The sequence below is a fragment of the Pan troglodytes genome, chromosome 4 (genome assembly GCF_028858775.2).
Source record: "Pan troglodytes isolate AG18354 chromosome 4, NHGRI_mPanTro3-v2.0_pri, whole genome shotgun sequence".
NCBI classification, from domain to species: domain Eukaryota; kingdom Metazoa; phylum Chordata; class Mammalia; order Primates; family Hominidae; genus Pan; species Pan troglodytes.
In genome coordinates this window covers 168,385,284-168,397,834 of record NC_072402.2, presented here as the reverse complement: position 1 = coordinate 168,397,834, position 12,551 = coordinate 168,385,284, and the positions used below count along the sequence as shown (strand labels likewise).

Below are 12,551 nucleotides of genomic sequence, written 5' to 3'. Positions count from 1 at the left end.
TGTGTGTAGAGAGACAGATAGACACATCCCCAGACTGATTTATTTATTTTATTTATTTATTTTTATTTTTTTGAGACGGAGCCTCGCTCTGTCACCCAGGCTGGAGTGCAGTGGCGCGATCTCGGCTCACTGCAAGCTCCGCCTCCCGGGTTCACACCATTCCCCTGCCTCAGCCTCCCGAGTAGCTGGGACTACAGGCGCCCGCCACCACGCCCAGATTTTTTTTTTGCATTTTTAGTAGAGACAGGGTTTCACCGTGTTAGCCAGGATGGTCTCCATCTCCTGACTTCGTGATCCGCCCTCCTCGGCCTCCCAAAGTGCTGGGATTACAGGCGTGAGCCACCGCGCCCGGCCAGACTGATTTATTTTAAGGAATGGGTTTATGTGATTGTGGGGACTGGCAAGTCTAAAATCAAGACCCAGGGAGGAGTTGATGTTGCCGTCCCAAATCGCGTGGCGGTCTGGAGGCAGTGTTCTCTCTTCCTTGGGGAACTTCTGTTCTCTCAGTTGAGGCCTTCAACTGATTGGATGAGGCCCACCCACATTATGGAGGATAGCTTGCTGTACTCAAAGTCTACTGATTTAAATGTTAGTCTCAGCTGAAAAATACCTCCACAGCAATGCCAAACAGACTGATGTTTGACCAAAAGCTGGTTACCATGGCCTTGCCAAGTTAACACATAAAATTCGCTATTACGGTGGGCTAGCATTTACTACATAAGGACTTTATCCCCTTTATTCATTCCTCCTCTGCCCCCCTTTCACCTCCCTGCTTCCTTCTTTCCTCCTTTTACTTTCTTTCTTGACCACAGCAAGTTTAGTGTTCTCTCTTGCTCTTCCGCTTAGAATCCACATTTGTCTGTCTTTCCCCGGCTCTCCCCCAGCACTTGCCTAGTCTGTGTCATTGTGAACAGTGAGGGGCTTTGACCCTCAGGTTGAGCAGGGAGCTGGTTGGGGTGGACTGCATACTCTTCGTTCTCAAACCCCTGCCTTAAAATCCTTGTCCCCCTTTAGGCGTTCTCATGGACACCAGCTGAATATAGTTCACACTGGAGGGAAGAGTGACACAGGATTGCAGACCTATGTTTCTCGCCTGCACTAGTCTGGATAAGGGGTCCTGACTGGGCTTTGGGATGAGGGCAGCAGGGGTAGACTGGAGTTGGCAGGCTTCCTGCTGGGAGTAGAGAGTGATGAGATGTAGCTGGAGAAGCATGGCGGGGAATAAAGTGGCCAGAAGAAACACTAGAGGGTTAGACGATGGGGCTTATTAATGGAAAGTGTCAGGTTGCAAGTTACAGAAAGTTCAACTAGAATTGCCTTTAAAAAGTGAATTTCGGCCTGGAGTGGTGGCTCACGCCTGTAATCCTAACACTCTGGGAGGCCGAGGCAGTCAGATCACCTGAGGTCAGGAGTTCGAGGCCAGCCTGGCCAACATGGCGAAATCCTGTCTGTACTAAAAATACAAAAATTAGCCGGGTGTGGTGGCATGCACCTGTAATCCTAGCTACTTGGGGGGCTGAGGCAGGATAATTGCTTGAACCTGGGAGGCGGAGGTTGCAGTGAGCCAAGATCGCACCACTGCACTCCAGCCTGGGCAACAGAACGAGACGCTGTCTCAAAAAAAAAAAAATAAAATAAAGCGAATTTCTTGATATTTATGGATACGTGCAATGAGCACTAGAAGTAAATGTAACTTCATATGAAGCTTGATCTGCAGTTCAATGACATCAGCAACCCATTCTTTCATCCCTCTGCCTTGAATCACTGTGGTCTCTTTACCTACATTTCTAGCTTGGCTTCCCTGCAGATTACAAAATGGTGGCCTATAGGTCCCAGGGCTCTGTGTTTTTCATTCATGTCAGGCAGGACAATGAGCAACTTTCATTGTTCTCAGTAAAAGCCCTAACATTCCATGCCATTTGCGTGAGTTTAGGTTTTAAGCCTATTCCTAAAATTTCACTGTGGCCAGAGGCATGGGAGGTAATGATTGGCTTAGCCTTGGTCCCTATGTTTTATTCGAGAACTGGGACCTGTAGCATATCATGGGTCTTCAGAATCCTACCCGGTGGGGCAGGCTGCCTCTCGGGCTCCCCCCAGTCTTCAAGTTCTGAGCTTTGTTGGTCCCCAGTAAGGCAATGGAGAAGACTGCAGGGCTAGCTGAAGTCTGCCAGTTAGGTTGAGCCTTATTTTGATGTGGAAGGACACGCTTATTTCAGCTCCTCTAAGAAACCCATATGGCCATCTTTGCACAAGTCCTTGGCATGATTCCTTTTACAGGAGGAGTAATTTGGCTCAGATTTGTGGGTTTGTTTTCATTGCTTTTTACTAATAGTTTTCATAGCATCTGCTTCCTAACACCTTCTGGTGTTTGTATATCATCAGAGCTAGTTTTAGGAATAGGTGGAGAATGGTCTTTATGCTCTGTAAGAAATAAAGCTGGGCATGGATTTTGGAGCTTGGCAGACTTTTAAGCCCACTTCCTGCTGTGTATGTAAGTCCTTCTATGACTCTGGGCATCATTTTTTCATCTGAAAAATAGGTACCTAGGATACCTGCCCCGCAGGGTTGTCATGAGACTCAAGAAAGATGTTGTCCATGGAGAACCCCCTGATCCAAATCATGTCAAGCTCAGTGGTCTGCTCTTCAGAGAAGCCTTACTCTCCACCCGCAGCCACCCTGTATACTCTTTATCATGTCACACATTTATGCATGCTATTTCATCTAAAATAATTTCATTTGTTATCAGTTTCCTCCTGCTAGAATATGAAGTTTATGAAAGCAGGACACATGTCTGTCTTATTCATCATAAGTTACTGTTGTGAGCAACTGGGGCTCAGTCCTACCAGGGAAGTCTAGGAGATGATATAGAAGAGACCTCAGAGTTCTTCCTGCTGAGAGGAGAAGGATCTGGGATATTTGTCCACCAACTCCCATCGGTCATTGGCCAAGGGCTTCTTCTAGGAGGTGTTGATGACCTGATCCTTTGACCTGATATGTCCATGGCAGAATGGCCCTGTGTCTTAGTCCATTTGTGTAGCTATAAGGAATACCCAAGGCTGGGTAATTTATAAAGAAAAAAAGCCTAATTTGGCTCATGTTTCTGGTGGCTGGAAAGTTTGATTGGACATCTGCATTTGGTGAGGGCTTCAGGCTGCTTCCACTCATAGTGGAAGGTGAAGGGGAGCTGGGTGTGCGCAGATCACACGGTGAGAGAGGAAGTGAGGAGTGGGGCGGAGGGGTGGTGGTGATGCCAGGCTCTTTAACAACCACTCTTGAAGGAATTAATAGAGTAAGAACTCACTCAGCCCCAAGAGAGGGCCTTCATCTAGTCCTGAGGGACCTGCCCCCATGACCCAAACACCTTATCTTAGGCCCCCTTTCAACATTGGACATAAATGTCAACATGAGGCTTAGAGATTCAAACACCCAAAACGTAGCGGGCTGTCATGGACACACTCTGTGATGGTTAGAGTCACAGACAAAAACTCTCGGGTGATTGCACTTGGCAGCAGTTGAGTCTACCTGCAGGGTGATTGTGAGTACCAAGGGGATTGGGCAAAGTGTCCATAGCACCTGCTGCACAGTTGAGTCCCCATCAGGAGGCGTGATGGTGAGAATTTGTTGGATGGTTCAAGAGAAGCAGGATCCCTCCAAGAAGACAAGTGGGAGATGAGGCCAATACGCTCTCATTGCTGCAAGTGTCCTTTCCCTGCTGTTCATTAGGACAACCATCTCCCTTTCTGTTGTTTATCCATCTGAGGACTACTTTTAAAACTTCCATCCACAATGAATTCTCTCTGAATATCTAAGCTGCTGATTTTCCTCTCAGTTTTAAGTGCCCAGGGCTGATGCTGGTGTCTTGCTTGTGGTCTGGCTAACACAGGGAGAGGGGTACCAGTACTTCCTCTGCTCTAGAGCAGGGGTTTGCAGCCGTAGGTGTGCATTGGAATCACCTGGTGAGCCTTTACAGCATACTGATCCTCAGGGCCTCACCTCCAGATATTCTGATGCAATTCATTTGGGATAAGGCCCAGGCATTTGGCACTTCAAAAACATTCCCCTCCTCTGCTCCCCAGGTGATTCTGACATGCAGCCAGTGGGGAAGGAAGGCAGCCACTGACCTAGATTTTTTTTTTTTTTTTTTTTTTGAGACAGAGTTTTGCTCTTGTTGCCCAGGCTGGAGTGCAATGGTGTGATCTTGGGTCACCGCAACCTCCACCTCCTGGGTTCAAGCGATTCTCCTGCCTCAGCCTCCCGAGTAGCTGGGATTACAGGCACTCGCCACCACGCCTGGCTAATTTTTGTATTTTTTAGTAGAGATGGGGTTTCTCCACATTGGTCAGGCTGGTCTCGGACTCCCAACTTCAGGTGATCCGCCAGCCTTGGCCTCCCAAAAATTTGGAATTACAGGCATGAGCCACCGTGCCCGGCCTGACCTAGACTTTATATAGGCAGCTGACACAGGCACCTGAAAAGGTCAGAGGTATGTCCAGCTTCAGAAGCAGCTTGATCTAGCAGATCAATGATATTATCAAAGGCTCGTTTCTGCTTGCTTTTTTTTTTTTTCATCTCTCTGCCTTGCCTTATGTGATCTCTGGCTTATTAACCCTCTGATTATTACATAAACTCTCAGAATTCCTAAATAGTTACCGGCATGTCTTAGGGCTATGTGCGCTCTCATTCATGTCTAGTGAGGGAGAACATCTTTGTCTCATCATTCCCAGCACAAGTTTGGAGATTCATGCTGTTTGAACCAGCGTGGGTCTCAAGCCTATCCCTGAATTGATCCTTGTGGCCAGGGGGATGGCTCAGACCACGCACTTCATTCGCAGCTCTAGATGTGTCAGTTCTCCACCTTAGCCCTGTGTGCTCAGTACACCCACCTGGGTGGCCTCTAAAGAATTCTGATGCCCAGGTCCCACCTTCAGGGATGTTCCTTCAATTGGTCTGCTGTGGCATCCAGATGTTCACATTTTTCAAAGTTCCCAGGTGATTCTGATGTGCAGCCAGGGCAGGGAACACTGGCCTAGACATCATACAGCCTCAAGATGCAGGTTAGGACCCCATATGGGAAGAGTCTCTAGGACAGATCCTCTCTTGGGCCTAAGTAGATGCTTTGCTGGGGACCAGCCACATGCCCAGAAGCCTTAGGGAACCACATGGCTACATGCAGGAAGCCCAGAGGAACAGGTCTGAACTATCCAACAAATTCTCATCATCACACTTGCAATTTCCAACCATAAGAGGCAGCAGCCAATGGCCATCTGAGTGGGATGTGTCATGAATGCAGGAGATGTTTTGGTGGCCTGCCCCTGCCGGTGACTGTGGCTGCCTAAGATATTCCCCTTCTCTGCATCTGTTTCTCCATCTGTTACACAGACTCAAAGAACACCGATGCCTCTCTGAACTGACTTCAGATGAACGAGATTAGTGGGAAGTATCCTCATCCTTGGGGTGAGGCAGAATCCCCTTGTAGGAAGGGTCTATGATAGAGCGAGAAGAGTTTAGCCTCCCTATGGGGTCCCTATCAGCTGTGCTACCTTACGCAGGTCCCCCTTACCTCTCTGAGCTTCAGCAACCTCATCAGTACAACCAGGACTCTACCATCTGGAATGCTCCACATGAGCATGAAATAAGATAATGTATATAAAGCCCCTAGTGCAGCACCTGGCACAAAACAGGGTTTCAGTAAATTGTTTTCCTTCCAAGAATGCTACTGTTAGCTTTTAGTCTTTCAAATGTGATGTCAAATGGGGAAACCAAGACCCACAGTGTTCAACATGAGTAATCATTTGCTGGTTATAGGCTGAAGCCACTTGATGGTCCTCTAGACCCTAAAATCTCTCAGCAGGAGGCCCCGTCATCCTCTTTATCTCTGCACTCCCACTAACACCACAGGGGCTCCAGGCTTTCCATATCAGAGGGTCTTAGAAGTGGCAATCTTCTTGGAAGCAAAGTGTTGTGAAGGGTCTTGTCTCGAAGTTGCATTTGCATTTGGTAACTGTATTTGCATTTGGATTGGATGTTTGCTGGGGAAGGCTTGGGGGCTGGGGAGGATGAAGTCATTGCCTGGCACAGGCCTGGCACAACGTAAGTACAGTTGACCCTCCAACAACATGAGTTTAAACTTCTTGGGTCCACTTACATGCAGATTGTTTTCAACCAAAAGTGATAGAAAATGCAGTATTTATAGGATGTGAAACCTGCATATATGGAGGCCAAATTTTCTGAAAACACGAGTCCCTCAGGGCTAGCTGTGGGACTTGAGTATCTGCAGATTTTGGTATGGAGAGTCCTGGGACTGATCCTTCACACATATGGAGGGACAACTGCACTAATAATTGGGTGTCAAATGAATGGACTAGCCTTCCCTTTTCACAGCTTACCTCTCTTACCTAACGGAGTCATGAAGAAGTGATTGAGAGTGTAAGAAATAGTTCTGTTTATTGGTTAGAACATGGTATAAAATTACAGCAATTTGCAGGCATTCTGGACTTCTTGGGAGGGACATGCAGCGCTGGGCTCAAGCAGGGGATGTGGTGGAGATATGGACCACTGGGCAATGGCTCCCTTCCTGGACATATTAAAGGACTTGCACTACCAGCACAAATGCCAGTGTGAGAGAATTATTGATCCTCGTTTCTGGAAACAAATGACATGGGCAGTTTGCATCATCAGACAATGCCATGCTTAATAATTCAGTCCTATCCCACATATGTTAGGTGCTGGCTCTCCCAATCTGGTCATGACAGATCCTAATTGTTCTGGACAACTCTCGTTCTTCCCACCAAAGGAAGAGAAACAGGCACATTGGTTTGGGAGGCCATCAGAGATGGTGTGCATCTGGCTCAGGTCCTCTTGCTTCCAGATTCACCAAGGTCTGCCTGACTTGGAGGCAGTGGGCTGGGGGCACGTAAGCAGCATATTTTGTGCACTACTGTTTAAGCTCAAGCAGAGGGACCTTCCATAGGGCAGCAGTGTGAGGAGATGAGCATGCTTCCAAAACAAACTCAAATTTCATCTTGTCTCTCTCAAGAAGAAGAAAGAGGAAGAGTTGGCAATCAGAGACTGAGCCACATGATGATGGGTTCCATAGAAAGTCTTCAGCAGAGAATTCTTCCAAAGTGTAAAAGGTGTTTCTGTCCCAAGAGTTGGTGTGTAAAATCAGAACAAGGGCAGATCAGGGTGTTAAGGTGGTTGTTTAGTACAATGTCTCTGAGAGCTGAATGGCTGAGTGTCACCAGTTACATGACATTTTGAAACAGCTGGAGAGACCTCATGATGTTGTCATCCTGGGAAAAAAGGAGGGCAAGAGGGTTAGAACTCTGAGTCTCCTCCCTGAGAGCTCTGTAACTCTGGTGAGCAAATGTCAAGCATGGGTTTCCTATATGGAGAAAACTCTACAAGGGTATGAAAAACAAGAAGTAAGGGTGGGGACCTAGAAAGTGATCACTTCAAAGTAAGAAGCACCACCTGTAGCCTTAAAGAGGAATTCAGAAGAAACAAGTCATCTAGTAAAATAGTGAGTTGCTTCTTTTAAGAAGCTCTGAACAATTACATCCACTGAAATGATTATATTTTTTCTCTTTTTATTATATTAATGTGATTAATTACACTGACCAATTATTGAATGTTAAACCAACCTTGCATTCCTGGAATACTGCTTTAGATCCTACAAATTTTGATAAGTCATATTTTTATTTTATTTTTATTCAAGATATTTTCTTCTCTGAACCATGAATTAGCAGTGTATTGCTTAATACCCAACATTTGAGGATTTTTCTACATTCAATACTATACCTCAGAGAAGAAATAATAGAAAAATGTAAAATACAGAACATGCAATAGAGACATACAGTAAGAAAACCCCCCAAAGCGCTCTCTTTCAAAAAAATCAATAAAGTAGATAAATGCTTATTAAGACTGCTTTTCAAATTATCAATATCAGAAATGAAAAGGTTAATGTCAGTATAGGCTTCTTTGGCTCATTATTCTGGCAGCTGGAAAGTTCAGCTGGGCATCTGCATCTGGTGAGGGTTTCAGGCTGCTTCCACTCACAGTGGAACGTGAAGGGAAGCTGGGTGTGCAGAGATCCCATGGTGGGAGAGGAATCAAGTTTGGAGGTGGGGAAGGTGCCAGGCTGTTTTACAACCAGCTCTCAAGGGAATTAACAGTGAGAACTCACCCCCAAGGGGGTCAGTGTTCATTCCATTCTAGTTGTTAAATATCTTGGATATCACCCTGCACATAGGACATCTACATAACAGGGTGGCTGCGATGTTTATGTATGTGCTTGAAACTTGATGGGGGCTCAGTATGTGCTAGTAACTTCTCCCCTGCTTTCTTACATTTGCTATTCTTCTTGGCTGGAGCTCAGAGTAACTGTGAACATTTCTAAAATAATGTGGGGGTACAAATGGATTTCTCAAAAGTAGATGAAGCAATTATTTCCAGTTCAGTCTCTGGTGGACTCTGGGGCTGGTCTATTGGTTAGACTGAATGAAAGTTGTGTTCCCAGGATCAGCATCACCAGTGTGACTGGGGAGAATGTGAGAAAAGTAACATCTCAGGCCCTACCCCAGACCTATGGAATTAGAATCTGCATTTTAACAAAATCATCAAGGATATTGTTTCACACATTAAAGTGTTAGAAGCATTGGTCCAGGACATTTGTGTTAAAGTGACCCAGATCTAGAGTCTCTGGGATTGAGGCCTGGAAATATACATTTTCAGAATCATTCCAGGCAATTTTTATGCACACTGTGGTTTGAGAATCACACAATTGTAGGTTTTTTCCCCCCAGCTGCTTCCTTGTAGTCTGGGAAATGGGTCATCAAGCCAGAGGCAGGCTAAAAAATAATGGTGTTGCCCTCTCGGGAAGTCTATTTTCACAGAGACCCCCTCTGAGTTTTCACATGCCGCCAGACCCCTACTTAGGCTCTCTGTTCAGTCTTGTGCTTAGCCAAGACCAACTGCAGGTCAGGTTGAGGAGTGGAACTGTGGACTTCACAGTTGTTGCTGGTGTTGTTGGCTCTGATGGGAGGGGTTGCAGGTATGTGCGGGTTTCTCATCACCTTCCTTCTGCAGGTCCCCAGGCCCCAGGTTTCCTTTCCCAGATGTAGAGTTATTGTGCCCTGAGATCTCTCCTTACCTCCTGACATGATTCAAGAAATTCATCTAAAGTTACGAGGCCATCTTTATTTTTGTCCATTTTCTGAAAGACATAACAGAAAGCACTTTACAGAATCTGGTGATCTCCATTCCAAAGCTTACTTCCCTGCTTTCTTGCTGGAGCTCAGAGTAATGAGCTGGAGCTCATTTCATTCATTTCATTAACCAACTTTGCCCTGAGAATGAGAGTTGTCTTTCACTGGCCAGACAACTCCAATTAGGTCCTGATTACAACACTTTGAGCCCCATGAGCTTCCTTAAATCAAAAGACTTGCTCTGGACACTCATCACCTCATTGCTGGCTTATTCTGCTTCTTCTGTAGACTCCCTGCTACCCTGTCCATCTGGCAGAATACAGGGCACAAGAGGTTCTGATTCTGGCCTGTTACTTGCTGTACAAACTTGCACGAGGCCAGAGAGGACTCTCTTTTCCCATCTGCAAAGTGGGAGGTTGAACTAGAGTGAGCTCTGATATTCTCTGATACTCCACCGCTAGATTAATTTTTTCCTAAAATGCCCCAATGATTATTCCACTCCCTTAGTCAAGGATCAGCACTAGCTGCCCATCCTGTACCAGAGCAAAGCCAAACTCTTCCATTTAAAGGTCTCATAATCTGGCCCTATCCTAGTTTCCAATCTTATTTCCCCTTACTTCCCAGACACAAATGCTTAACACCTCCACAGTTGTAATTAATGAAGTCTTTCGTGTTTACCCTGATCCCCGAATTTTTATGGATTTAGAGTTCATACTATACCACTAGCGTTTAATAATATACTTTCTTGTTCTCTTCTGTCATGTACACTTGCACCTTAAGGAGATCATCTGTTTCTTGAGGACAATGTATCTTATAATTCTTTTCTGTTACCAACCATGCTTAGTACAGGGTTGGACACAAATCACTTGCTCAGATGCTCGTGGGTTGACTTGATCTGGGCTGGACTTACAGCTCATGTGCAGGGTGTGTGCACTTACCTGGAAGAAGACGTCCACGTGCTGCCTTGGAGTGTCCTCTTTGAGCACAGGATATGTGTATTTCCCCATCATGTCATAGATGGCTTTGACAATGTCCATCATCTCCTGGAGCAGGGACATAAAAGCACACAGTGTGGAAACCATGAGGTCAAGCTCTTCCTAGGTGACAGAGTTTGGGGCTCCTTGTGCCCCTTGGCAATGAAAGTGATTGAAAGGTGAGGTCCTTCTTTAGCAGGTGATAGGGAGTTAGAAGCAAGCAGAAGGGGCTATATTGTGGGAGCCCTTCTTAGAGAGGAGATGGTAGACAATTCCTAAATCCCTCAGAAGCTCATGGGTAGGTTACCTTGTTATGGGCATTGTCTTCAGTGGGGCGTGATTTGTGGGATCCCCATTCACAGGCTTGAGGCAAATAAAATAGTATTCTGAATTTTTAAAAAGTTAATGTTCTAGCCTAGAGATTTAAAAATCCCCATAGATTCTGCCACTGTTTTCAGTTAAGAAAAATGAACCAACAGCCAAGATTATCCACAGGGCACATGAGGCCAATAGTTCCACAGACTGAGGCCCTTATTAAAAAGATCAGTTCTCAAGTCCACTCCAAACCTATTGAATCAGAGCATCTTAGGACTCGGTCCTGGGAGTTTCCGTGTTTATCAAGGTACTTTGGGAACCATTATTCTGACCATTCTGGCCCAACTCAGAATGGGGGTAAAAGAGCATTTGGGATGTTTGACCTGGTTTCTACAGAGACCCAGGGGACAGTCTCATTCCATGTGCTTATTTTATTTTATTTTTTGTTTAATTTTTGCATATTATGAATAATTTTAGACTTACAGAAAATTTACAAAATTAGTACAGAGAGTTCATGCATACCTTTCACCCAGTCTCCTCTAATGTTAACAACTTGCATAACCAGAGCACAATGACCAAACCCAGGAAATTAACATGGCTTCACTATTATTAACTAAACTACAGGGCTTATTCAAATTTTATCAGCTTTTCAACTAATATTTTTTTCCCTTCAATGATTCTACATTGCATTTATTTGTTGTGTCTCCTTAGTCTCTTCTAATCTGTATGAGTTTCTCATTCTTTTTTTTTTTTTTTTTTTTTGAGACAGGTTCTTGCTCTGTCACCCAGGCTGGAGTGCAGTGGCACAATCCCCGTCACTGCAGCCTCGACCTCCTGGGTTCAAGCGATCCTCCCGCCTCAGCCTCTCAAGTAGCTGGGACTACAGGCAAGTGCCACCACATGTGGCTAATTTTTTGTAGAGATGGGGTTTTGCCATGTTGCCCAGGCTGGTCTCAAACTCTTGGACTCAAGTGATCTTCCTGCCTCTGCCTCCCAAAGTGCTGGGATTATAGGCATGAGCCACCATGCCCAGCCTGAGTTTCTTTGTTTCCTTGTCTTTCAGGACCTCACACTTTTGATATGAGTACAGGTCAGTTGTTTTGTAGAATGTCTCTCAATTTGAGTTAATCCCTGGTTTAGTTATGATTGGATTGAAGTTATGCATTTTTGGCAAGAATACCACAGAAGTGATGTTATAACCTTCTCAGTGCGTCATATCAGGGAGTTACGTAGTGTTGAGATGTCTTATTACTGATAATGTTAACCTTGATCACTTGACTAAGGTGGTGTCTGTCAAGTTTCCTTACTGATTTAGTATCTTTCAGTGGATCTTGCCTGCAAAAATTATTACTGTAGTGTCTGCCTGATGGTAATTTTGTATTTCCTTTATTCCTTCTATACTTATTAATTACAATTCTTCTGTAAGGAAGAGCTTCCTTCTCTCCTGCATTTATTTATGTATTCAGTTGTTTATTTACATTAGCATGGACTCGTGGGCATTTACCATATTTTACAGGTTATAATCCAGTACTTAATAATTTTTAATTTTTCTCAAATTGCTCTCATTCTGACTATTGGGAACTCCTTCAGGTTGACTCCTGCAGTTTTTTTTTTTAAGCACCTTTATACCTTCTAGCATAATAAATTACTCCAGGCTTATCTTGTATTTTCTCTTTCCCAATCTTAGAATCAACTATTCTTCAAGAAGACTGGTTCTGTTTATTGAAGAATGGTGTTTAGAAATCAAAGTCTAGGTGCTAATATGCTCACTGCTACAGGGATGTCATTGCTCTGAGGTGCCCTCAACAGATAGAATGAGGAAATAGATGTCTCTATCCATGTGTTTATTTTTAAATGTGTGCTTTACAAGCCCTTCACATCTACATGGCCATTGATGCTTTTCCTGTCTGATATTTTTTTTTAATCACAGAAAGAGCAATTTTTTTGCTCTCTCAGGATTTTCATAGCCTACAACTTGGATGAGGTTATCTCCAAATGATTGCCAGGGGAAGATCCTGCTATCTTTTCTAAGAAGCTACTTATCCACACTTTCTTT

General features: G+C 44.7%; 1 protein-coding gene across 6 annotated transcripts in view; it reads right to left on the bottom strand.

Annotated features, from left to right (window-relative positions):
- Positions 1 to 6,418: 6,418 nt before the first annotated feature.
- KCNIP1 (potassium voltage-gated channel interacting protein 1) overlaps positions 6,419 to 12,551 on the bottom strand; it is a 383,467-nt gene continuing 377,334 nt past the window's right edge. For all 6 annotated transcript variants that reach the window (XM_003950671.5, XM_063811667.1, XM_001150323.8 and 3 more), the window contains 3 exons: positions 10,145 to 10,249; positions 9,152 to 9,214; positions 6,419 to 7,292 (listed from right to left, as the gene is read on the bottom strand). In XM_003950671.5, the coding sequence (XP_003950720.2) occupies positions 7,245 to 7,292; positions 9,152 to 9,214; positions 10,145 to 10,249 (216 nt within the window). In that variant the 3' untranslated portion in view covers positions 6,419 to 7,244. The remainder of the gene's footprint in view (positions 7,293 to 9,151; positions 9,215 to 10,144; positions 10,250 to 12,551) is intronic.